The 23,459-nt window shown below is 38.3% G+C and overlaps 1 protein-coding gene and 1 long non-coding RNA gene across 2 annotated transcripts in view; one reads left to right on the forward strand and one right to left on the reverse strand.

Annotated features, from left to right (window-relative positions):
* Nucleotides 1-20,426, forward strand: part of LOC119853647 — a 34,901-nt gene extending 14,475 nt beyond the window's left edge. Inside the window, exon 3 of the long non-coding RNA XR_005292164.2 lies at nucleotides 20,271-20,426. This is a non-coding gene — a long non-coding RNA (uncharacterized LOC119853647). The remainder of the gene's footprint in view (nucleotides 1-20,270) is intronic.
* Nucleotides 8,417-23,459, reverse strand: part of USP15 (ubiquitin specific peptidase 15) — a 124,104-nt gene continuing 109,061 nt past the window's right edge. Inside the window, 9 exon segments of the mRNA XM_038396941.2 lie at nucleotides 8,417-10,316; nucleotides 14,494-14,582; nucleotides 15,282-15,385; nucleotides 16,074-16,223; nucleotides 19,737-19,852; nucleotides 20,230-20,300; nucleotides 20,698-20,973; nucleotides 21,996-22,111; nucleotides 23,082-23,273. Of these exon segments, the coding sequence (XP_038252869.1) occupies nucleotides 10,137-10,316; nucleotides 14,494-14,582; nucleotides 15,282-15,385; nucleotides 16,074-16,223; nucleotides 19,737-19,852; nucleotides 20,230-20,300; nucleotides 20,698-20,973; nucleotides 21,996-22,111; nucleotides 23,082-23,273 (1,294 nt within the window). The 3' untranslated portion in view covers nucleotides 8,417-10,136.

Below are 23,459 nucleotides of genomic sequence, written 5' to 3' on the forward strand. Positions count from 1 at the left end.
TAATGCTGCCCACTTCTTGTTTACAGTGTCACCTGAAAGTGAGAACAGCTGTTCGCATGGCACTGTTGTAGCCGGCATCGCAAGATATTTATGTGCTAGATGCGCTTAAGATTCATGTGTCCCTTCATGCTTCAACCACCATTCCAGGGGACATGCGTCCATACTGATGACAGGTTCTGCTCGATAACAATCCAAAGCAGTGCGGACCAACACACATTCACTTTCATTGTCTGAGTCAGATGCCACCAGCAGAAGGTTGATTTTCTTTTTTGGTGGTTCGGGTTCTGTAGTTTCCGCATAGGAGTGTTGCTCTTTTAAGACTTCTGAAATCTCTCAGATTTTGGAAGGCACTTCAGATTCTTAAATTTTGGGTCGAGTGCTGTAGCTATTTACCTCACATTGGTACCTTCTTTGCGTTTTGTGAAATCTGCAGTGAAACTGTTCTTAAAATGAACGTGTTGGGTCATCATCCGAGATTGCTTTAACATGAAATATATGGCAGAGTGCTGGTAAAACAGAGCAGGGGACATACAATTCTCCCTCAAGGAGTTCATTCACAAATTTAATTAACATGTTATTTTTTTTTTTTTTAACGAGCATCATCAGCAGGGAAGCATGTTTTCTGGAATGGTGGCCAAAGCATGAAGGGGCATATGAATGTTTAGCACATCTGGCCCGTAATTACCTTGCATTGCCCCAGCTACAAAAGTGCCATGCAAATGCCTGTTCTTAATTTCTGGTGACATTGTAAATAAGAATGTAAATGTAAACAAACTTTTTGTCTGAGCGACTGGCTGAACAAGTAGTAGGACTGAGTGGACTTGTAGACTCTGAAGTTTTACATGGTTTTTGCTTTTGAGTGCAGTTATGTAACAAAAAAAATCTACATTTGTAAGTTGCACTTTCACAACAAAGATTGCACTACAGTACTTGTATGAGGTGAATTGAAAAACTTTTATCATTTTTACAGTGCAAATATTTGTAACAAAATAACTGATTTCAGTTACAACACAGAATGCAATATACGTATATGAAAATGTAGGAAAACATTCAAAATATTTAATAAATTTCAATTGGTATTCTATTGTTTAACAGTGCAATTAAAACTGATTAATTTTTTTAATTAATTTTTGAGTTAATCGCGCGAGTTAACTGCAATTAATCAACAGCCCTACTTTAGATATATTTTTCCCTCTATAAGCAATGTAAAATGTTTTTGCTGACATTTATTAGCAGCTTTTTAGCCTAACTTCACAAAGCTTCATAGGAGTCTTAGAATCATAGAATCATAGAATCATAGAATATCAGGGTTGGAAGGGACCCCAGAAGGTCATCTAGTCCAACCCCCTGCTCAAAGCAGGACCAAGTCCCAGTTAAATCATCCCAGCTAGGGCTTTGTCAAGCCTGACCTTAAAAACCTCTAAGGAAGGAGATTCTACCACCTCCCTAGGTAACGCATTCCAGTGTTTCACCACCCTCTTAGTGAAAAAGTTTTTCCTAATATCCAATCTAAACCTCCCCCATTGCAACTTGAGACCATTACTCCTCGTTCTGTCATCTGCTACCATTGAGAACAGTCTAGAGCCATCCTCTTTGAAACCCCCTTTCAGGTAGTTGAAAGCAGCTATCAAATCCCCCCTCATTCTTCTCTTCTGCAGACTAAACAATCCCAGCTCCCTCAGCCTCTCCTCATAAGTCATGTGCTCTAGACCCCTAATCATTTTCGTTGCCCTTCGTTGTACTCTTTCCAATTTATCCACATCCTTCCTGTAGTGTGGGGCCCAAAACTGGACACAGTACTCCAGATGAGGCCTCACCAGTGTCGAATAGAGGGGAACGATCACGTCCCTCGATCTGCTCGCTATGCCCCTACTTATACATCCCAAAATGCCATTGGCCTTCTTGGCAACAAGGGCACACTGCTGACTCATATCCAGCTTCTCGTCCACTGTCACCCCTAAGTCCTTTTCCGCAGAACTGCTGCAGAGCCATTCGGTCCCTAGTCTGTAGCGGTGCATTGGATTCTTCCATCCTAAGTGCAGGACCCTGCATTTATCCTTATTGAACCTCATTAGATTTCTTTTGGCCCAATCCTCCAATTTGTCTAGGTCCTTCTGTATCCTATCCCTCCCCTCCAGCGTATCTACCACTCCTCCCAGTTTAGTATCATCCGCAAATTTGCTGAGAGTGCAATCCACACCATCCTCCAGATCATTTATGAAGATATTGAACAAAACGGGCCCCAGGACCGACCCCTGGGGCACTCCACTTGACACCGGCTGCCAACTAGACATGGAGCCATTGATCACTACCCGTTGAGCCCGACAATCTAGCCAGCTTTCTACCCACCTTATAGTGCATTCATCCAGCCCATACTTCTTGATTAACAATTCTTTAGTATCACAGAGCTTTAGGCCTGTGTGTTAACACCCTCCTTCTCACCGTAATAACACCTTGTCACTGTAATAGTTTATTATGACGACACCTTTACCTCATTAATCTTTGGTGCGATTTAAAATGTTCTTTTAGTAACTAGTTAATACCTTAAGGCAATTTTTTTGCTTTTGCACTATTATTTGTAAGTGACAAAACAGAATTAATACAGTATAATAATATTAACACAAGAAAATTGTATCTTTAACTGCATGGGAATTATCGATACTTCAGAATTACCATTTTGAATTAGACTTTCAATTGTTCCTTGGACTGGGCCATACTCTTACTAATTAAATAACGTGTATTCTTTTTATCTAACATCTTAAAATTTAGAATTAAAGGATTTATGTGGACCTTGAATAGTGGAACATATTGGTCAAGATTTGTTTCTTTTGAAATACTATCAATTGTGGTTTCTTTTTTCCAAATTGAGACAGTAGTAATAACTGTGCTCAATGATGGTTTTTCCTAGAGTTGTAAAACGGAAGTTATTAATAACTGGACATGTTAGAAAGCCATATTGGTAGTTTTTGTGGTTAGGTACCACACAGTCGTGTTCTCTTCACATTACAGGTAATCCTCACAGCTACATTATGCTATTTGGTGAGCCAGGCAAGACACAGTAGTGGCTAACTCACTGATCTTGTTGGACTCTTCATCTAGTCAAGCATATCCACAGACTGGCATCATGATGCCAATCACATCACACTTACATATATATATATAAATGTTCCTTAACAGAGCAACAGGCTGTGTGAGGGGCTCTTCAAATCTTGGATTCATCACAATATACAAAATATTCCAGTATATGCAGGAGTTCCTTATTAATGTTTCCTTCCAGTGTGGACAGCTGCCAACCTAACAAATACTTATCTGGAAGGATTAAACATGGGCAAATACAAAATAGAATAAATATACAGCAGACTGGTCATGGAAATACAATTAATTTTACATCATTGTCATTAAGATGTGGGGTTAGTGATCCCAAATTACTCAAAAAACTGGTATTTTGGATATTTGAAATAGCAATTGAGTTATTTTAGAACAGCATTTCTCAAATGCAACCACCAGTGGAATTTTTTGTGGCTATGACAGCCTCCAAAGAATGGGTGGAGATTGAGGGGGAGAGGGGACAATGCAGCAGCCCCTCCCTGCAGCACCCAGCTGTTGCTCCTGAATAGCTGTTACCAATGACAGTGAAATGTGCCACCTAGGTGTTTGCACTAGCATTACCAGCAGGGATCGGCGCCCTGCACCATGCAGTCTCCTCAGGGACTCTGGCAATGCCTCTGGAGACACAAGGCCAGCGTGTGTCGCACCGAAAGTTGCTAGTCAGTGGAGATGGCTGCAGCATTCGGTCACCAGGGTCCTCTCCAAACTAAATAATTGAATTAGACACCAGTATATTGTTAGGATTTAAATCCTATAATTTAGATCAATTATAAATTTTAGGATAAAACTTTGTTTTAAACCTGTTTAACAATAGGATAATTAAAGAGAAGAAAGAAAATAAGGAAGAATAAACTAGTGGTTAGCTATTAAAGAAATATCAGAAAGGAAGGAGTTTGTAAAGGCATTAAAATTAGTAAGGTAAATAGCAAAGCATTTGAACATACAAGATCTATGACAAGTTATTTTAGCTATTTTCGGAAGAGGTCACCTGTCTGCATTTAGCATGATTCAAGGAAGCTTCCCGCTTTGTCACACTGAAGCTATCTTTTGGTAACTGGTTGCGCCTTTCTTTGCCTTCCTAACTTTCTATTTTTATTTATTTTTTTAGTATGCTGTACTCTTATTGATCTTCTCTCTTGCTTTTTGTAAATTGTGAGAGAAGAAGCTCGTTCTGTTTCTAACACTCAAGTTGGCACTTGAACTCTAGGTGTTTTTTTTTTTTTTTTAAAAACCTTTGTTCTCTGTCTGAGTTACATAGAGAACAAGCACAACCTTAGAGCGTTTCCCACATTTTGCAGATGGTGCAAATATAATTCTCCCCGACTATAAGCATATATATTTAAGCACTTGCAAAAATAGATTACCACCTTTAGTTTTTGGAAAGTGTAGGGGACAATTTCCTGGTGCAAGTGCTGGAGGAACCAACTAGGGACAGAGCTCTTCTTGACCTGCTGCTCACAAACCGGGAAGAATTAGTAGGGGAAGCAAAAGTGGATGGGAACCTGGGAGGCAGTGACCATGAGATGGTCGAGTTCAGGCTCCTGACACAGGGAAGAAAGGAGAGCATTAGAATACGGACCCTGGACTTCAGAAAAGCAGACTGACTCCCTCAGGAAACTGATGGGCAGAATCACCTGGGAGAATAACATGAGGGGGAAAGGAGTCCAGGAGAGCTGGCTGTATTTTAAAGAATCCTTATTGAGGTTACAGAGACAAACCATCCCGATGTGTAGAAAGAATAGCAAATATGGCAAGCGACCAGCTTGGCTTAACTTAACAGTGAAATCCTTGCTGATCTTAAACACAAAAAAGAAGCTTACAAGAAGTGGAAGACTGGACAAATGACCAGGGAAGAGTATAAAAATATTGCTCAGGCATGCAGGAGTGAAATCAGGAAGGCCAAATCACACCTGGAGTTGCAGCTAGCAAGAGATGTTAAGAGTAACAAGAAGGGTTTCTTCAGGTATGTTAGCAACAAGAAGAAAGTCGAGGAAAGTGTGGGCCCCTTACTGAATGAGGGAGGCAACATAGTGACAAAGGATGTGGAAAAAGCTAACGTACTCAATGCTTTTTTTGCCTCTGTCTTCACGAACAAGGTCAGCTCCCAGACTGCTGCACTGGGCAGCACAGCATGGGGAGGAGGTGACCAGCCCTCTGTGGAGAAAGAAGTGGTTCGGGTCTATTTAGAAATGCTGGACGAGCACAAGTCCATGGGGCCGGATGTGCTGCATCCAAGAGTGCTAAAGGAGTCGGCGGATGTGATTGCAGAGCCATTGGCCATTATCTTTGAAAACTCATGGTGATCGGGGAAGTCCTGGATGACTGGAAAAGGCTAATGTAGTGCCCATCTTTAAAAAAGGGAAGGACGATGATCCTGGGAACTACAGGCCAGTCAGCCTCACCTCAGTCCCTGGAAAAATCATGGAGCAGGTCCTCAAGGAATCAATTCTGAAGCACTTTGAGGAGAGGAAAGTGATCAGAAACAGTCAGCATGGATTCACCAAGGGCAAGTCATGCCTGGCTAATCTAATTGCCTTCTATGACGAGATAACTGGCTCTGTGGATGAGGGGAAAGCAGTGGACGTGGTGTTCCTTGACTTTAGCAAAACTTTTGACACGGTCTCCCACAGCATTCTTGCCAGCAAGTTAAAGTCGTATGGGCTGGATGAATGGAATATAAGGTGGATAGAAAGTTGGCTAGATTGTCAAGCTCAGCAGGTAGTGATCAATGGCTCCATGTCTAGTTGGCAGCCGGTATCAAGTGGAGTGCCCCAAGGGTCGGTCCTCGGGCCGGTTTTGTTCAATATTTTCATAAATGATCTGGAGGATGGTGTGGATTGCACCCCCAGCAAGTTTGCAGATGACACTAAACTGGGAGGAGAGGTAGATAGGACACAGTGGGCACTAGACAAATTAGAGAATTGGGCCAAAATAAATCTGATGAGGTTCAACAAGGACAAGTGCAGAGTCCTTCACTTAGGATGGAAGAATCCCATGCACCACCACAGTCTGTGGACCAAATGGCTCGGCAGCAGTTCTGCAGAAAAGGACCTAGGCGTTATAGTGGACAAGAAGCTGGATATGAGTCAACAGTGTGCCCTTGTTGCCAAGAAGGCCAATGGCATTTTGGGCTGTATAAGTAGGGGCATTGCCAGCAGATCGAGGGACGTGATCATTCCCCTCTATTCAACATTGGTGAGGCCTCATCTGGAGTACTATGTCCAGTTTTGGGCCCCACACTACAAGAAGGATGTGGAAAAATTGGAAAGAGTCCAGCGGAGGGCAACAAAAATTATTAGGGGACTGGAACACATGATTTATGAGGAGAGGCTGAGGGAACTGGGATTTTTTAGTCTGCAGAAGAGAAGAATGAGGGGGGATTTGATAGCTGCTTTCAACTACCTGAAAGCGGGTTCCAAAGAGGATGGATCTAGAGTGTTCTCAGTGGTAGCAGATTACAGAACAAGGAGTAATGGTCTCAAGTTGCAGTGGGGGAGGTTTAGGTTGGATATTAGGAAAAACTTTTTCACTAGGAGGGTGGTGAAACACTGGAATGTGTTACCTAGGGAGGTGGTGGAATCTCCTTCCTTAGAAGTTTTTAAGGTCAGGTTTGACAAAGCCCTGGCTGAGATGATTTAGTTGGGGATTGGTCCTGCTTTGAGCAGGGGGTTGGACTAGATGACCTCCTGAGGTCCCTTCCAACCCTGATATTCTATGATTCTATATATATTTTCACTAAGTAATTTAAAATCTGTTTTTAACATTTTTTATGATCCTTCTTAGCCTAACTTCACAAAGTTTTGTGAGTCTTAATAACAAACCTTTAGCATAACTTAGAGCTATACATTACCACCTTGAAAGCAAAAATACTGAAATTGTTTCTAATCATTCTTTTAAGCTACTAATATGGCAACTTGACAACATGGAAAGTGCTCTTGGAAAAACACACATAAGTCGCTAATAAGTCTTAGAATCACGTCATCAGAAATGTAGGGCTGGAAGGGACTTTGAGAAGTCATCAACCTCCCTTGGTAACCTATTCCAGAGCTTAACTATCCTTATAGTTAGAAAGTTTTTCCTAATATCTTTTCCTAATATCTCCTAAATCTCACTTGCTGCAGAGCAAGCCCCTCTGCATATAAAACACAGCCTATGTTGCCTGGAAACCCCTTCTACTGGCCACAGCCTGTTTGCCAGCAAAATGAATGTTTCCAAAGTTAGCTCTTAAAATTAACAAACAAAACTACTATACATAAATGCTAATACTTCAAAAAGTCCAAGGGACTGGACCGATCCTGATCTGTTACTAATGACTGCTCAGTGTAGCAGAAGGGGATACACAGGTACCCATATGCTTCCAATTATGGAACATGTACTGCAGTCCAGCTATTCATGGCTCAAAAGAGATGAGATCAAATAATTTCTGTCTATGTCCCACCCTAAGAAAACATTTTGAAGCCACTGTTGCATGTTTTTCAAGGCAAAGGGAAAAAAAAGATTCCAAAAAACTCCAGGTGTGCCAAACAAGGACTGGCACGAAGTAAATCCAAGGACTGGGTGGGAGAAAAGTGACAGAGTTGGGAATCTACGTCTCCTGAATGCAAGCCCACTTCTCCCACTACTAGAATCATGATATGGGGCTTTTTCAGTTGTCAGAGGCAACATATAGGAAAGTTGCTGAAAATAAGCAATCTCTTTAGAAACATTGCAAAAAGTAAGTAATATTTTCCATCAGAGGTTGAAATTTACCACCAGCAATGGGGGCAATAAGTGAAGGCTACAGATTTAGGTTTTTCTCATAAGCTTGAAGTTCAGTATCTGAAAAATATGTTTAAACATTATTTAAATGAAATAGTTAAAGCAACATATATTTTTCCAAATGTTACAACTCAGAAACCAGCTTCTCTCATGCATTCAGGATTAGAGCTACATTTCCTATGTCTCAAATTTATGTCAAACTTAAGATGGCACCTTATTTTGGAGTGCTAATTATTCTTTATTACAGTTGAAACACTACATGTTTAGTGACCATCTTTATAATAGATTAAGATTTCTTACATCATGTGACATATTAACTTTAAGAATTTATCTGACTGCCTTTTGGAGCTAGATAGATGACAGAAACAAACAAGTCATTTCACATGTTCCACCTGTTGTCTGGAAATACCACACATCTTATTGTGATTAGTTATTAATGACTATGTTGTAACCAAGGATTATGTACGTTCTGGTAGCATTTGGTCATCTACCCATTAAGCAAAACCTTTTGGCATGATTTTTTTTTTTAGTAAGAAATTGAAAGACTAAATAAGGCCTTGAATAGCTTTATTGAAATCTGTATAAATAAAACATGCGCATTTCAAATGTAAACCCAAGTGAACTCAAGTGCAGACAAAATTTTAACCTCTGTCATGCAGGAGGTTAGTTTACATTTAAAAAAAAAAAAAACTCAGAAAGCAGCTTTAAAATACCAGGATGAAACACCAGCTTTAATATCAAGGTATAATGCAAAGCCATGTCCAACATACCTCATTTATATCCTGGTCAAATGCAATTTTTTAAACTTTTTAATGCTAACATAAATAAATAATTTACCAAAATGTGCACTCACAGAGTGAACTTTTATTTACAATACACAATTTATAACCTATTGTATTTGATTAGTTCAAGTGAAGAACATCATACTTTTTGCTTTTCATAACAGTGGGACACAAAGCAATTCTTCAGGTAGTAGATATGTGAAGTGTGCTCCCACACTTAAGAGCGCCTAACGAAGGCAGTATTGTATACAAATCAACAATACATTTGTCCAACTAGATCAAAGGGAAAGCAGCAAATTAATGTTTCAAACTGTCACACTTATTTTTGGCATCCTGGACCCTTGAACATGGTTAACTAAAATCCAATTCAAGGTTTGTATGGTTTATATACTGTACAGGTTCTGACTCTTGAACATGCAAATGTCAATTCTCCTATAATAAGTTACCTTTTGAGATAAGCTGTAAGGCTATGGTGAATTCCATCAGGAACACACAAAGAAAATTAACAGACCTACCTTTAAAATCAATTGTTCATTAACAATTTAAAGGCAAGTTATGTGGAAAAAATTTTATCTAAGCCTGATGCACAGTCATTACTATGGATACAGAATACTATTAAATTTGTCCCTATTACAAAGTAGTTTGAAAGCTGCCAAACTACCCACATGGGCAGGGAACTTACAGCACATTTTTAAATTTTGGAGTGACACCAGATTAAAGTTATGCATGTTTTATAAGCAAGATAACTGGAATTATAACGTCAACATAGTAGATCCAACAAGCAACAAGGGATACTTACATTTAATTGCAAAATGTTTGTTAATTCAGCATGAAATCCAGAACCTGTTCCACAGCAGCAATAAGATGAACATAATATTCTGGATATTTAATTATACCACAAAAGGTTAAAACACCTTTTTCAAGATATTTTCTTCTATCATGATTGAGTTTAAAACTGGTCAACATTAATTTCTAGGGAGAAACTTGAAAATTTGGTGTTTCAGGAATACTACTTCTCATATTTATGCCACATGTAATAGCTAAATAATAGTAGTATGTGTGACAGCCTAATATACATGAATAAAATCATCCAAAAACTAGGCTCTCCACCGTAGTATTCTTGTAATACTAAGAAAATAAATTATCAAAGTCCACAAATTTAACATTTTAGTTATGAACTCAGATCCCAAATGAAGAAAACATAATTAATCAAAACAGCAGCAGAAAACTTAAAAGGGGTTTATTTGTGATATCCTATAGATAGCTTGTGAATACAAGACTGTAAATGTATTAGAGACAATTTCTGTTAAAGTTTTCATTGTGTTTCACTTCAAGTACTGCACATGTTAAAATGCAATAAAGGATTTACATTCTGTTATCTGAAATTCCCCATCTCAGATTTTATTTTTAATTTGGTGGGCAATTTCATTCTTTCTATAGATATCTCCAATGAGAAAGTCTTTCTTTTTATGGCTTCTAGGTCTTCTATTAGTTAGTGTGCATACAATTTTCATTTTCTATATCATTCTCATTGCTGTCTTCATCACTCTCTAATGGGATGCCTGTGGCAGCTGAAGCACCTTGTTTAGTTTCCCGATCAAGAGGGAAAAACCCAGTTCCACTGATAGTGTCCTGTCTCTGGTAGAAGAGCACATATGCTGCTTTGGACTGTCAAACAAGAAAAAACAAACTGTTACTACCTTAATGATCATCAATGGCAAATCTTTTGCTTTTTGGGAGAAGCTTTCCCATCGACATAGCGTTGTCTCCATGGGGGTTAGGTCATGTTGGATTTTTCACACCCCTGAGCAACGTAGTTATACCGATATAGGTCTGCAATGTAGACCTGGCCTGAGTTAGTGTCCAAGACCTGAAGAGGAGTTTGGTGTAAACTTGAAAGCTCGTGTCTCTCACCTGCAGAAGTTGGTCCAATAAAAGATATTACCTCACCCACCTTGTGTCTCTAACAACGAGTACTACCTTTATTAGCCTTCCATGATTATAAAGTATGTAATTGTTTTATGTTGGGAGTGTTGGATTTTCTAGGAAACAAGATTCATTCACAGCTCAGTATAATTTTTTGGGGTGGGGAGGGGAGAAAATTTGAATAAGTTTATAGTTAACTTAAATTCCACCCCCACAAAGAAGCCATATTTATCAGTATAAACGTATGCTCTATATCACTGCAGTTTGCTCTGACAAACTACTGTAGTGTCACAATGTCGGTGTCAGACTATACAACAGCAAACAAAGAATCAAATTTCCCCCACCCCCCGGCTACATTAAATCAAGTACAACAAATGAAGAATTACCAAGCTAAGGCAGAAATGAATAGCATGCAAAAATAAGCCAATTGACACATTAAAATGACCCCTCTGCATACAAGTGTCTCGATTCTCTCCCATCCTGTGTTGTTTTGGTCAAGAGGTAATGGGATTTTAACTAAGAAAATTTAGCACTTAACTCACTTACGTGGCCAATTTTGAACACCTTCAACGTTTGCATAAGGAACCTAAAATTTAGCAATTGGAGGTCACTATAAAATATATATATGATGAGTTGCCTGGACAGACTGTTGAAATTTCTAGCACTAAATCCTAATTGCTGTGACTCAAACAAACAAGGACAAGATTAATGGAACTCAAGAAACCCATCTATGGAGAAAGCACCAGAGGAAATGTCTAATCAAATTTATGGCAACTCCAGGGATTTTACCATATTATTGTAAGATTATTTTAAGAAATGTTCAGTGTTGTCAAAGCCGACACCCTTAGTTTAAAGGCATCAAGTCACACTGAAAAACAACCTGGAGAAATCAGACAAATGAATTTGGCAAGTATTGTTTAGTTCTGTTGTCTAGTAATGAATGTGTGCACTTTAATAAGGGCTCTCTTTCTCAGAGCAGCTCTTTCCACGTGGATGCTATAGTAAATAAATCATGAATTTGACATCACAATCTGGTGTCGTAAGTTCAACATTATGTCCACACTTGTAAGTCTAAATGGGATAAGAATATGAAATGCTCAGAAAACAATCCTAGTGAACAAAAACACTAAAAACATTTTCCCTTAACATGCAAAGTAGAGTAAATGTATAAATTAGGGCTGTCAAGTGATTAAAAAAACTTAATTGTACTAATCACGCTGTTAAACAATAGAATACCATTTATTTAAAATATTTTTGGATGTTTTCCACATTTTTAAATACAGCTCTACCCCGATATAACGCGATCCAATATAACACGAATTCGGATACGTGTTAAAGCAAAAATGGTTTTCTGTCTCGTATATAACACTGGCTCTCAAACTGGGGGCCGTGACCCGGTTATGTGGGGATCGCAAGCCCCGACCCCAGCACATGGCTGCAAGTTGCGAGCCCTGACCCCTGCGCTGGGCTGTGAGCCGCAACCAAGACGCATGGCTGCAAGCCCCGACCCCGACAGAGACGCACTGCTGCGAGCCCCGACCGGGATGCGTGGCTGCGAGCCCCAACCCCGGGCTCGATGTGAAGGGCGACATCAGATGTGCTCTTTCTAAAACAACACCAAAAATAAAACTTCTTGTCTCAAATACTGTACTAATAACGGAAATGCTTGAGATCAAAGCAAGTTCGATATAATGCTATTTTCCCTGTAATGCAGTAAGATTTTTTTTTTTTTTTTTTTTTTTACACTCCAGAGGACTGCGTTATATTGGGGTAGAGGTGTATATTAATTTCAGTTTCAACACAGAATACAAAGTGTACAATGCTCACTTTATATTTATTTTTTTATTATAAATATTTGCAATGTAAAAATAGAAATATTTTTCAGTTCATGAAAAATACAAGTACTGTAGTGCAATCTCTATCATGAAAGTTGAATTTACAAATGTATAATTATGCCCAAAAATAACTGCACTCAAAAATAAAAATTTCAAACTTTAGAGCCCTACAAGTTCACTCAGTCTTACTTCTTGTTCAGCCAGTCACTCGGACAAGTTTGTTTACATGTGCAAGAGATAATGCTGCCCGGTTCTTGTTGACATCACCTGAAAGTGAGAACAGGCATTTGCATGGCACTGTTGTAGCCAGCATCACAAAATATTTACATGCCAGATGTGCTAAAGATTCATATGTCCCTTCATGCTTCAACCACCATTCAGAGGACGTGTCCATGCTGATGATGGGTTCTGCTCAATAACAATCCAAAGCAGCATAGACCAACGCATGTTCATGTCCGTCATCTGAGTCAGATGCCACCAGCAGAAGGTTGATTGTCTTTTTTGGTGGTTGGGGTTCTGTAGTTTCTGCAGAGTGTTGCTCTTTTAAGACTTCTGAAATCTCTCAGATTTTGGAAGGCACTTCAGATTCTTAAACCTTGGGTTGAATGCTGTAGCTATTTTTAGAAATCTCACATTGGTACCGTCTTTGCGTTTTGTGAAATCTGCAGTGAAACTGTTCTCAAAATGAACAACATGCTGGGTCATCATCTGAGACTGCTATAACATGAAATATATGGCAGAATGTGGGTAAAACACAGAGCAGGAGACAGACATACAACCCTCCCCCAAGGAGTTCAGTCACAATGTAATTAACACATTATTTTTTAATGAGAGAGTCATCAGCATGGAAGCATGTCCTTTGGAACGGTGGCCGAAGCATGAAGAGGCATTCAAATGTTCAGCATATCTGGAATGTAAATACCTTGCAATGCTGGCTACAACAGTGCCATGGGAACGCCTTTTCTTATTTTCAGGTGACACTGTAAACAAGAGGTGGGCAGCATTATCTCCCATAAATGTAAACAAACTTGTTTGTCTTAGAGATTGGCTGAACAAGAAGTAGGACTGAGTGGACTTGTAAGCTCTACAGCAGGGGTTCTCAAACTTCATTGCACCGTGACTCCCTTCTAACAACAAAAATTACTACACGACTCCAGGAGTGGGACTGAAGCCTGAGCCCCAAGGGCTTCAGGCCCAGGCAGTGGGGCTTGGGCTTCAGCTTGGCCACGGGCATCGGCTTCCGCACTGGGTCCCAGAAAGTCTAAGTCAGCCCTGGCGACCCCATTAAAATGGGATCGCGACGCACTTTGGGGTCCCAACCCAGTTTGAGAACTGCTGCTGTAAAGTTATACATTGTTTTGTTTTTGAGTGCAGTTATGCAACAAACAAAAAAATCTGTATTTATAAGTTGCACTTTCACAACAAAGATTGCACTACCGTACTTGTATGAGGTACATTGCACAATATTATTTCTTTAGTTTATCATTTTTCAGGGCAAATATTTGTAATAAAATATAAAGTGACACTGTACACTTTATATTCTGTGTTGTAATTGAAATAAATATATTTGAAAATGCAGAAAAACATCCAAAAATGTTATAAATTTCTATTGGTATTCTATTGTTTAACAGCACGATTAAAACTCAACAAAATTAATTGCATGAGTTAATTGTGATTAATCGACAGCCCTAGTATAAATGCAACATTATAGCTGAACATTTTTCAAAATCCCTTTAAGGTTTCAATGGTGTCCCTCCCTCCCACCCGCATTAATTAATATTAGACCCGTGTCCTTTTCTTCCCTCTTTGCAGCTGCTTTCTCACAAGAGAGGTGAGCTCTGGCTTGCTAGTTTGGGGCGGGGGTGTTTTAAAGGTATAATTTAATAAACAGGGCAAAGTTTGCGAAGCAAGAGTTTGAACCATTACCTCAAGACAGGAAGATAGCTGTTGCTATGCTTAAAATATAACAAGCATGCCAACAGTCATCAGACTTCTGCTGAAATCTGCTGGTTTTTGAAATGTAAACAAAAACTTGTGTGTATTTGCACTGTCCCTTAAACAAATAAAAATACATGGATACTTGCCACTATTTGGTCCTCAGATGCAGTTGATACACTACTGTCATCAAAGTAGTACCATTTTCCATCATCTTTATTTTTTGCAAAAGCAGTATCTAGGACCCAAAAGAAGCATGTTAACTAAGAACTTTGGCAATTGAGCAAAATAAAGCTATAAAGGATCCAAGCTGGTCCTCATCAAACATATGACTTTTGAATCTTGTTATAGATAATATGGTATAAACTTATTAATAGTAGCCATATCATTGCTATAAGATTCATACTTTTTCTTTTTCATTATATTGACCCAAGTATTCCAGGTTTAGGTATTTTTTCACCCCAAGAAAAGCATATGCCAATTTAGCTTTCACCTTATCAAAAAGCGTGTTTAAAGGAAAGGGCAGTCAGCCAGAATAAAGGATCTTAGAGGCTTTTACCCACCTCTTCATTCCTCTCCTCCCTTTGAATGAGAGGCATAATTGCATATAAAATCTCAGACCAGGAAGGCAAAGTGAGTTGATATTACAGCACTGTAGTGCTTTTTGGAGGATAAATATGTCCCTTCCATGACAGACTCAGCCAACACAAAGTTCAAAATAATTTAACATTCTCAAAAGCTCATCTCAAATAGATATTGTATTCAACTAGTGTATACATTTCAAGTAACAGAATTAAATGACATGGATTTGGGTTTTTTTTTTGCCTTTTGGCCATTTTTAAAAAATGCAGCTGATTAATAAGGGTCAGTTTTAGTGCTAAGAGTCAAAATAAAACATGGAAAGAAAGTAAAATGATGGTGTTCAAAATTAACTTACAATGCCCTCCTCCCATTCCTCCATAGTGGTTGGACACAGCAATCAAATTATAGCGGCAAGGCCCTGCATTTGGATTAATAAGGAACTCTGACATATCCAAGTCACTGTTTAAAGAAAAGCTCATATTACGTTAATGTTTTTTTCCAACTGCTGCTTAACATTTGAGTGTTGTCTTCGGGCCCTTTTATTTTAAAATGTATCCTACTGGAGCCAAACAGTGGCACAAAGCCTCATATAGGAAAACACAAGTGACACAATACTGGAAAGGTTGGGAGTGCACACACTCTCTCTCTTCTGATCTATAACAGATATGGGATCAGAGTTTGTACATACACACCCTTCTCTATTCTCAAATTTACATAAAAAATAATTTAAACATAAGTTAGCTTCAAACAAATATTCATCCTGGCTTCCACTTTGTTCAACTGCCTGTATACGGTACCTTAAACATTAGCCTGTAGCTGTCAAAGTCAAACATCTCCTTCCAGAGTCCTTTGCCCAATACCACTCTGTGAATTATTTTTCACACCTATCTAACTATTTTACTTGTTTCATGTTACTCAGTCCTCCCTCCCACAGCCTACATTTTCTAGGTCTTCTGCTCACGAGTATTGCTTTTCCCCCATTAGTGCTTGACTTGATCTGTAAATCTGAACTAACATTTTGCAAATTAAGCATGGACCCATTGAATATAACTCTTAATTAAAACATTTAATTTAATCTCAAAACGTCAGGCGTATTAGAAATGTGAAGGCTAACATTTAAATATTTCAATTCAAAAGTTTTTCTTACTTTATTGGAAAATCAACCAGTGTATCCAGCTTGTCCCTCATATATCTGCTGTAAGAAAAGCGCTTTAGATGTACTACCAGTACTGGGGGCAGTGACCACAAATCTAACTTTTTGGTTGCTTGCTGATGTTCTTTACAGTTTGGACAATACCTAAAAGAAAGACAGTCACTTTAGCATTCATAAAGAGTGCAGGGTGTTGAAGTGTATCACCAACAAGAAAGATATACCAGGTTGGAAGCTGAATGTGTAAACCTTCAGTTCACTGTTTAATGGCCTGAACCTGAAAGATAGTGCTCTTGAAATTAATGTGAGCTGTGGGTGCTCAAGCCCTCCAGGGATCAAGACTTATTTTTAATATTTGAAATATAAACAAAGGAAAAAACTCAAATAGCACAGACTATATAATATGCCTTGGTGCTGGTCTTTATAGATTTTTTTTAAACTCAAAAGCAGCTGAAGGAATATGGAAAATTTCAGCAAGTTATGAGCATCTGGAAAGAAAAAGCTTATTTACCAATAACTGTGGTTCTTCAAGTGTCACTTCTCACATCCACACTTGTGGGATATGCTCCCACCCCACTGCCATTGAACTTAGAGCATTCAAGAAATGCAGTGACCACTGCAACCACAAAAGCTCCCACTAACAGCAATGGACATTTGTAACAGAGATAAGAGGCTGTGAAATCCCTAGCGCCTTGGTTTCGTCTCCTGAATCTTTGAGAGGTTTCAGAGTAGCAGCCGTGTTAATGCTCAAATAAATTTGTTAGTCTCTAAGGTGCCACAAGTACTCCTTTTCTTTTTGTGAATCTTTGAGAGAATACAATTCCAAAGAAGTAGGGAAGGTGGGCAGGTAAGAATCATGAAAAATAATCTTTTCTTTGAAGCGGCCTCTGCATATTTCCACTTGGGCAAATGTAAGTAACAGTACAACTTCTAGGAAGGCAGGCTAAGTTCTAATTAGAAAGGATTGCAGAACTGCCCTCCCAAAACAAACATCCCATCAAGATGACAAATTAAGAGAATGGTGCTGCATAAAGAAAACTTCAGGTAGAATATTGAATATTTCTATGATGGAATCCTTGCTGAGGCAGGTCAATGATGTTGCTTTAGCCCTACAAGCCTGAGCTCCAAGGCTACCAGGTGCTGATACCAAAGCCAACAGGCAATTTTATTTTTAATTTAGATTCTAGGAAAGGTTTAAAAAACCCTCCTGGTGCCTTTGATATACATTAAAAATACAATCTAGCTTAAAGAAAAACAAGCGTACCAACTTCCCAGCCAAAAGAGGGGAAACAGAAAAAAAGCCACGATCAGCATACATGCATTTTGATAGGCTCTAAGTGGAAATTACATTCTTCTTACACTGCTTTCCAAAAGATACAAAAAAAGTTCAGGAAGCTTCCTACATAAAACTTAGTTTTATCCAATTAAAAACCTCAAAGCCCTCTTAAACATCGAGGATGTAGGCATCTACCTTTCCCTGTTGAGAATGACATTTTAGAAAGAAAACCAGGATATTACATGGTCTGGTTCAGATGGAACCAGTCAGTTTGTTTGTTTGTTTTTTATTTATTTATTTAAAGATAAGCATCTTGGATGAACATGCATGATCATGACAGCTTTGTGCCTTTGGAATATGGCAAAGGGAGGATCAGCCATCAAAGCCTGCAAGTCTCTTACCTTTCCTGAAGTTGTAATTTTGATTAAGAAAGCTGTCGTTAGTGACTAATGGAATAGAGTGGACTCTCCCCAAAGTTTCAAAGGTCACAGTCATTAGCCATGACAAGCGTTAAGTTGACATCTCCCATCAGGACATGCTCTCCATGTGGAGGGATGTTTAAAGACTCTACAATAGTCTATGGGAGCATGTGGTATGTTGACATGGTAGACAGATACCTTTTGATTACATGAAGAGGCAAAGAAACTTCAGCTATATTAAATAGTCCATAATACATTAAGTAGAGCACAGCACAGAGATAGGCACTAATCTGCTGCCACAGAGAAAATCTTTTCCATTTCTAGGTGTAACATTTCAATGTGATTTTTTTTCTTTGACTGCTACAAGATATTCTGAACCATTGCAGAGGTCAGTGTCCCATGATCTACGATGCAAGATTAAGTGAACCAAGACCATCCTATTTTGGAGTAAGGATATCTGATGATTAATCCAGGAGATTCATGTACCAGTACTTCTCGAGACCTGCCCTGACAGTGCTGGCCAGTTTGTGTTTATGTGGAAGCACCAACAAAACACTAGTAGATCAATCAAGACTATTCTAGCACTTAGATTCAGATAATGCAGCCCTGACTCCTTGTTGTCAGAGCAGGTCTGAAACTGGATTCAGATTTCTTTCAACTTTAAACAAGATAAAACTGAGGATCACAGGATCAAAAGCTTCTTTCCCCCCCATTTGGGACTGCTTCAAATCCAATGAAAATCTACTCTTGTCTCTGCATGGGGCCAGGACAAGCCCCGACCAAAGAGCAGATCCCAGAATCTGATGTGTAAGGCCACCACTGTGAGAAAGTCCTAAAATAGAGAGTGCCTGTCCTCCTTAGTTTGAGCTGTAAAGGCCTTACATGCTGAGCAACAAACTGGAAAATGGCCTTACGTGCGGCAGGTCAGGCAGCAATGATGTATATTTGATTCCAGGAAGGTGTGGGGGCATCAAATACACTGCTTAAAAAGGTTTTTTTCCCCTCTAGTCTAGGTCTTCTGAATTGGACAGGATGCCCTGGAACAGAGTCTGCCTGGGATTCAAATGCACAATGATCTAGAAACTATACCTGAACACAATCCAAACTAATAACAGCAACAAGCTAACAGGAGATTTTAGGTTAAAAAAAAATAAGGACGGTTCTCTGGTTACACAGTGAAGCTAGCTGCAGAAAGGAAGGAAGGAAGAAAATTAAGTGGCCACTTGCAGAGCCTCTTGAACATCTGGTGCTGTGAAGAGGCATGAGGTTCCAATGGGAACTGCTTTCTAAAAGATCCCCAAAGCTCATTGGTACTGAGGGAACATCTCACAACTGAGAATATTCAGATGTCCCCTTATAGAAGAACAGCAGTTTATAATACACACATTGGTTTGAAAATTCAACAATACTACACCTAATATACGCAGCCGGCACATTTAAAAAGTCCAACTGGTCTGAAATATTCTACCAGTTGCAGAGACATCACCAGAACAAGTAGACTCTCTCATGCTAATGGAAAATTTTAAGTCAACCAAAGCTTTTCATATATAAACAAACACACAGTAAGTGTTTGTGTAGAAAAGGTTTAATATATAATAAACTTTTCAATCTCAGTTAGAACCATACTCATTCTAATCACTTCACTACAAATCTGCACAGGAGTGGTTCTTGAATGGTTTCATAATGCAGACCAGCTCCTCTCCTATTCATGATAGCATGGACTGTTTCCCTTCCCATATGCAATCATATAACATCCCAGTAGCAGTTACAGAAATTGCTTACATAGTAAAGAAAATATGTAATGTATCCTTAGCTGTGTTTTTATGCGGTTTAGCAGATGGAATAAGGACTGCGAGTACCATGTGAGCAATCTGCAGCTCACCAGCAAGTGCTCCATGGACCACAGTTTGAAACACACTGTCTACAGAACTAGTTCAGCACATCAAGTTTCATTTTTGCTCTTACCATGGATCTTCAGCACCTAGTTTCTCCTTTGTTGTAAATAGTTCAATGCAATCTTTTAATTTCACAAAAGGCTTTTTTGGAGGTTTATATTCCACACTTTCATGTTTTTCAAAATCCTAAAGAGAAGTATTTCTTGAGTTAAGAGAACAAATGAAACAAAACTCATTTTAGTGATATCGTCTTACTATGAACAGTACCTACAAGCTCCTAAATATGGAAAACTGCTCAGAATGTATTCAAATGTAATTAAGTTTCACAACTTTTAGATTTTTCTAAATTAGTAAACCTCAGATCATCTAAATTGTTAGATATAAGGGGTTTCTTTTATGGTAAAGTACTTAGTTTATTACAAAATGCACTATATCTCTCTACCCTCTTTCTTTGAAAATATTTCTAGAAATCTACACTTCACATAAATAGTGCATTAAACCATATATTTGCATGATAAAAGTTTAGTAATTGCTGAAAAAGAAGCGTAAAATAAATGCCTTACCTCTGCTGCATTATCATCAAAGTATCTTTTTTTCATTTCAGGATCCCAATCCAAAGCAAGAAAAGATCTTTCTAAGAAGGAAAACACATGTTCCCCTCAAAAATACATTTATTATCTGAAAGTATGTTTAATTTGTAGTGATTACTAATCAAAATAAACTAAAATAACTATTGGTACAAGTTTAAGAAAATCCAAAATTTGGTTTCATTAAAATGTGTGAAAGTTATGCGTTTCTAAAAATCAACAACTTGCAATGTCAAGCTGAACAATGTTCGTTGGCTCGAACAAGAGATGATATACATATTTTCCTGAAGACAGACTATAAACACATAGGTACATACATGTATGTACTGGAGAAAAATCATGAGTAGCCTACCAACAGAAGGCACAGCCGTTCAAGGAAATGGTACCAGAAACACAAAAAGCATTGTGATCAAATTTAACCAAATCCATCCCCCAATGACTTACCATCAAGCCTAAGTTGCCTATCATCAAATCTAATATGTCTGGTATCATCTTTGATATAGTTGATGTCAGTACTGCCTAAATTGTTGAACTGGAATGTAAACAATCGTTTTTTGTGTCCCACGAGTAGTTGACCTTTGCAAGTTTCCTCAGTACACAATCCATTTTCAGAATCATTGTCTCCTCCAACTGAGTCTTCTGATTGGCTGTTTTCATTCTCTGAAGGAAGTTCCTGATCCTGGCTGGATTCATCATCTTGTTCATCTGTCTCCATTTCACCTAACGAAATAGGGTGTAATTCAACAAATCTGACAGTGCATTCTATTTAGGCAGCATTTTAAGGTGCTGCATTTTTCCTCCTACTATAAAGCTTTGCATTGTTATTGAAATTAGGAAAACCATCAAAATCTAGACTGAAGGGTAAGATGTTTGTTACATTCCCCAGGACTTGTGGCTTTTTGATTTTCTGATAAGTACCTCACATGGTGTCCTTCCACATATACTATAGTTGAAGACAGTTTCTTACAAATTGGAAAGGACCCATCCTCACTCTATACACAACTTTACATATGTACCACCACCATTTTCGATTTCATTTTAACGTTTCCCCCTTCAGCCAGTGTTCTCACACACTCCTCTTTTCACTTTCCTAATGCTTTCAGCACATACATTGGAATGTTCAACTAAACTCTCTCTACATTTTATGACAAAGAAATATTTTCTTCTTTTGAACCCAGATGTCTGTGAACATAAGAGTCCAACCAGCAAAAGGAAATCTGATACCACATTTTTAAGAGTTTAACTCCTAGCTAACAGATCACCGCCACTCTAATTCTGCTAAGTTCCTTGCAATTACTGTCTCTTGAACAAATTTCCTTAAAAGTTAAAAGAAGAAAAACAGTCCTGCTGAGTTCAGTAAATTTGAAGCTTAAAGTTGCTACACCACTCAAAAGAAAGTTTAAATATCAAGGCTTTTAAACCTCCAAATTGCCAATTTTAAAACAAATTTGGGGGCCAGCCTGGTGGTCTAGTAGCAATGCATTATCCTGACAGCCAGGGAATCAAATCTGGCTAAGTGAGAACTGGAAGTGCTGCAATGAACACTCCTCACATCCGTTTTTAATACTGCCTTTAGCTTAAGTATGCCTGCAGCAATACAGACTTCATGTGGTGGCTTTGAGGGTAGTGGTTAGAATCAAGAGGAAAAAGGGAGAATTACGTAATTGGGGCAGAAAGGCATTAAAGTATGAATCTTTCACTGAACTCAAAATATTAAACAAGTGTAACTATTCAAGCCTTACTTGGAGATCCTTCTTCATGTATTCCATTCGGGCCATTACCATTGATACCATGGTCCTTACAGCAGTGTAGGGATCCTTCACTGTCTTCACTTTCAGTACATGTTTTCACATATCGGCTAAAATAAACAATTGAAAATAATAATGAACTTTTGTATACCATTGGGTTTTGTTTAAGATGAATATTTGCTTGTAAAGTAATAAGAGCACTGAAAATACAGTAGGTAGTGCAAATGTTCTTACAACGTACTGTATTCCTGAAATGATTCAGTTACATTAAATGAATAAAGTTAACTCATATCAATTGCTGCAACAAACTGTTTCTGAAGCACATTTCTTCTTTGCTTTTTCTATAGAGTTTTTTTTATTTTGTTCTATATTAGTTTTTGTTCTATATTAGATTCTGTTTTATTTAGTATCCCAACCACACTGTCTGTATAACTGGTCAGATATAGAAAAATTTTGTACACCTTGTACAAGTACTATGAGGACATGTCTACAAGAGAAAGTTATACCAGTATAAGGTAAGGTGTGAATTTAAACTGATATAATTATACCTGAAGAAGAGTTTTGTGTAAGCTCAAAAGCTTGTCTCTCTCACCAACAGAAGTTGGTCCAATAAAAGATATACCTCATCCACCTACCGGAATAACTCCCTGTGTGGATGTTCCTATTCCAGAATAAGTGTCTCCACGGGAAGAGCTATCCCAGTAAAACTAATCTGGTACAACAGGTGAAACTTTCCCATGTAGACAAGCCCTAACTGCCATGATTAAACCCCTCCACATACAAACAAAACCAAAACCAAAAAACCTCTTCCCTCCCAAATATAACCACCCTCCTTCAAACATGACACTATTTTTGGATGATGTAAATGCCATTAAAAATCAAACTAAAACCAAGTCTAGTTTGGCTCTCAAGAGGTTAAAAACTTGAGTAAAAAATAGTCTTATTTTACAGAAAACAAATATAACTACCCGTGAAAGTCTAATCAGAGTTCCCTAACAATGCATATAAAAAGCAATCATCCACAGAACCTGATTATTAATGTTACTTACATTTAAAAACATTTTCAAGTAATATTCTTACCACATTCTCAACAGCAGAAGGTTATACAGTTTATCTTCAGTATTGTTTCTAGGCACTGTTATAAGAAAAGGTTGACCAAACAGCGAAGAACCACTATGGTGGCTGTAACTGGTGTGTCTATACTTTTCCCTTAAACAAACAGGAATTATGACTTGCTCTGTATCCTCTGTTCTGTTGATAGCGATTTCAAATCTTAAAAAATAGAAAAGCAGGCAAGACAAAGGTAATTTAGAAGAATCTGACAGAAAATCAAGACTTCTGTTTATTGCATGTTTCTTCTATGCAATTAATTTATTTAGCTGTAACTAAATCCAATTCCACACAAATTTATACTTAATATTAGGGCTGTCAAGTGATTAAAAAAATTAAACAATAGAA

Source organism: Dermochelys coriacea, chromosome 1, assembly GCF_009764565.3.
Source record: "Dermochelys coriacea isolate rDerCor1 chromosome 1, rDerCor1.pri.v4, whole genome shotgun sequence".
Taxonomy (NCBI): Eukaryota; Metazoa; Chordata; order Testudines; family Dermochelyidae; genus Dermochelys; species Dermochelys coriacea.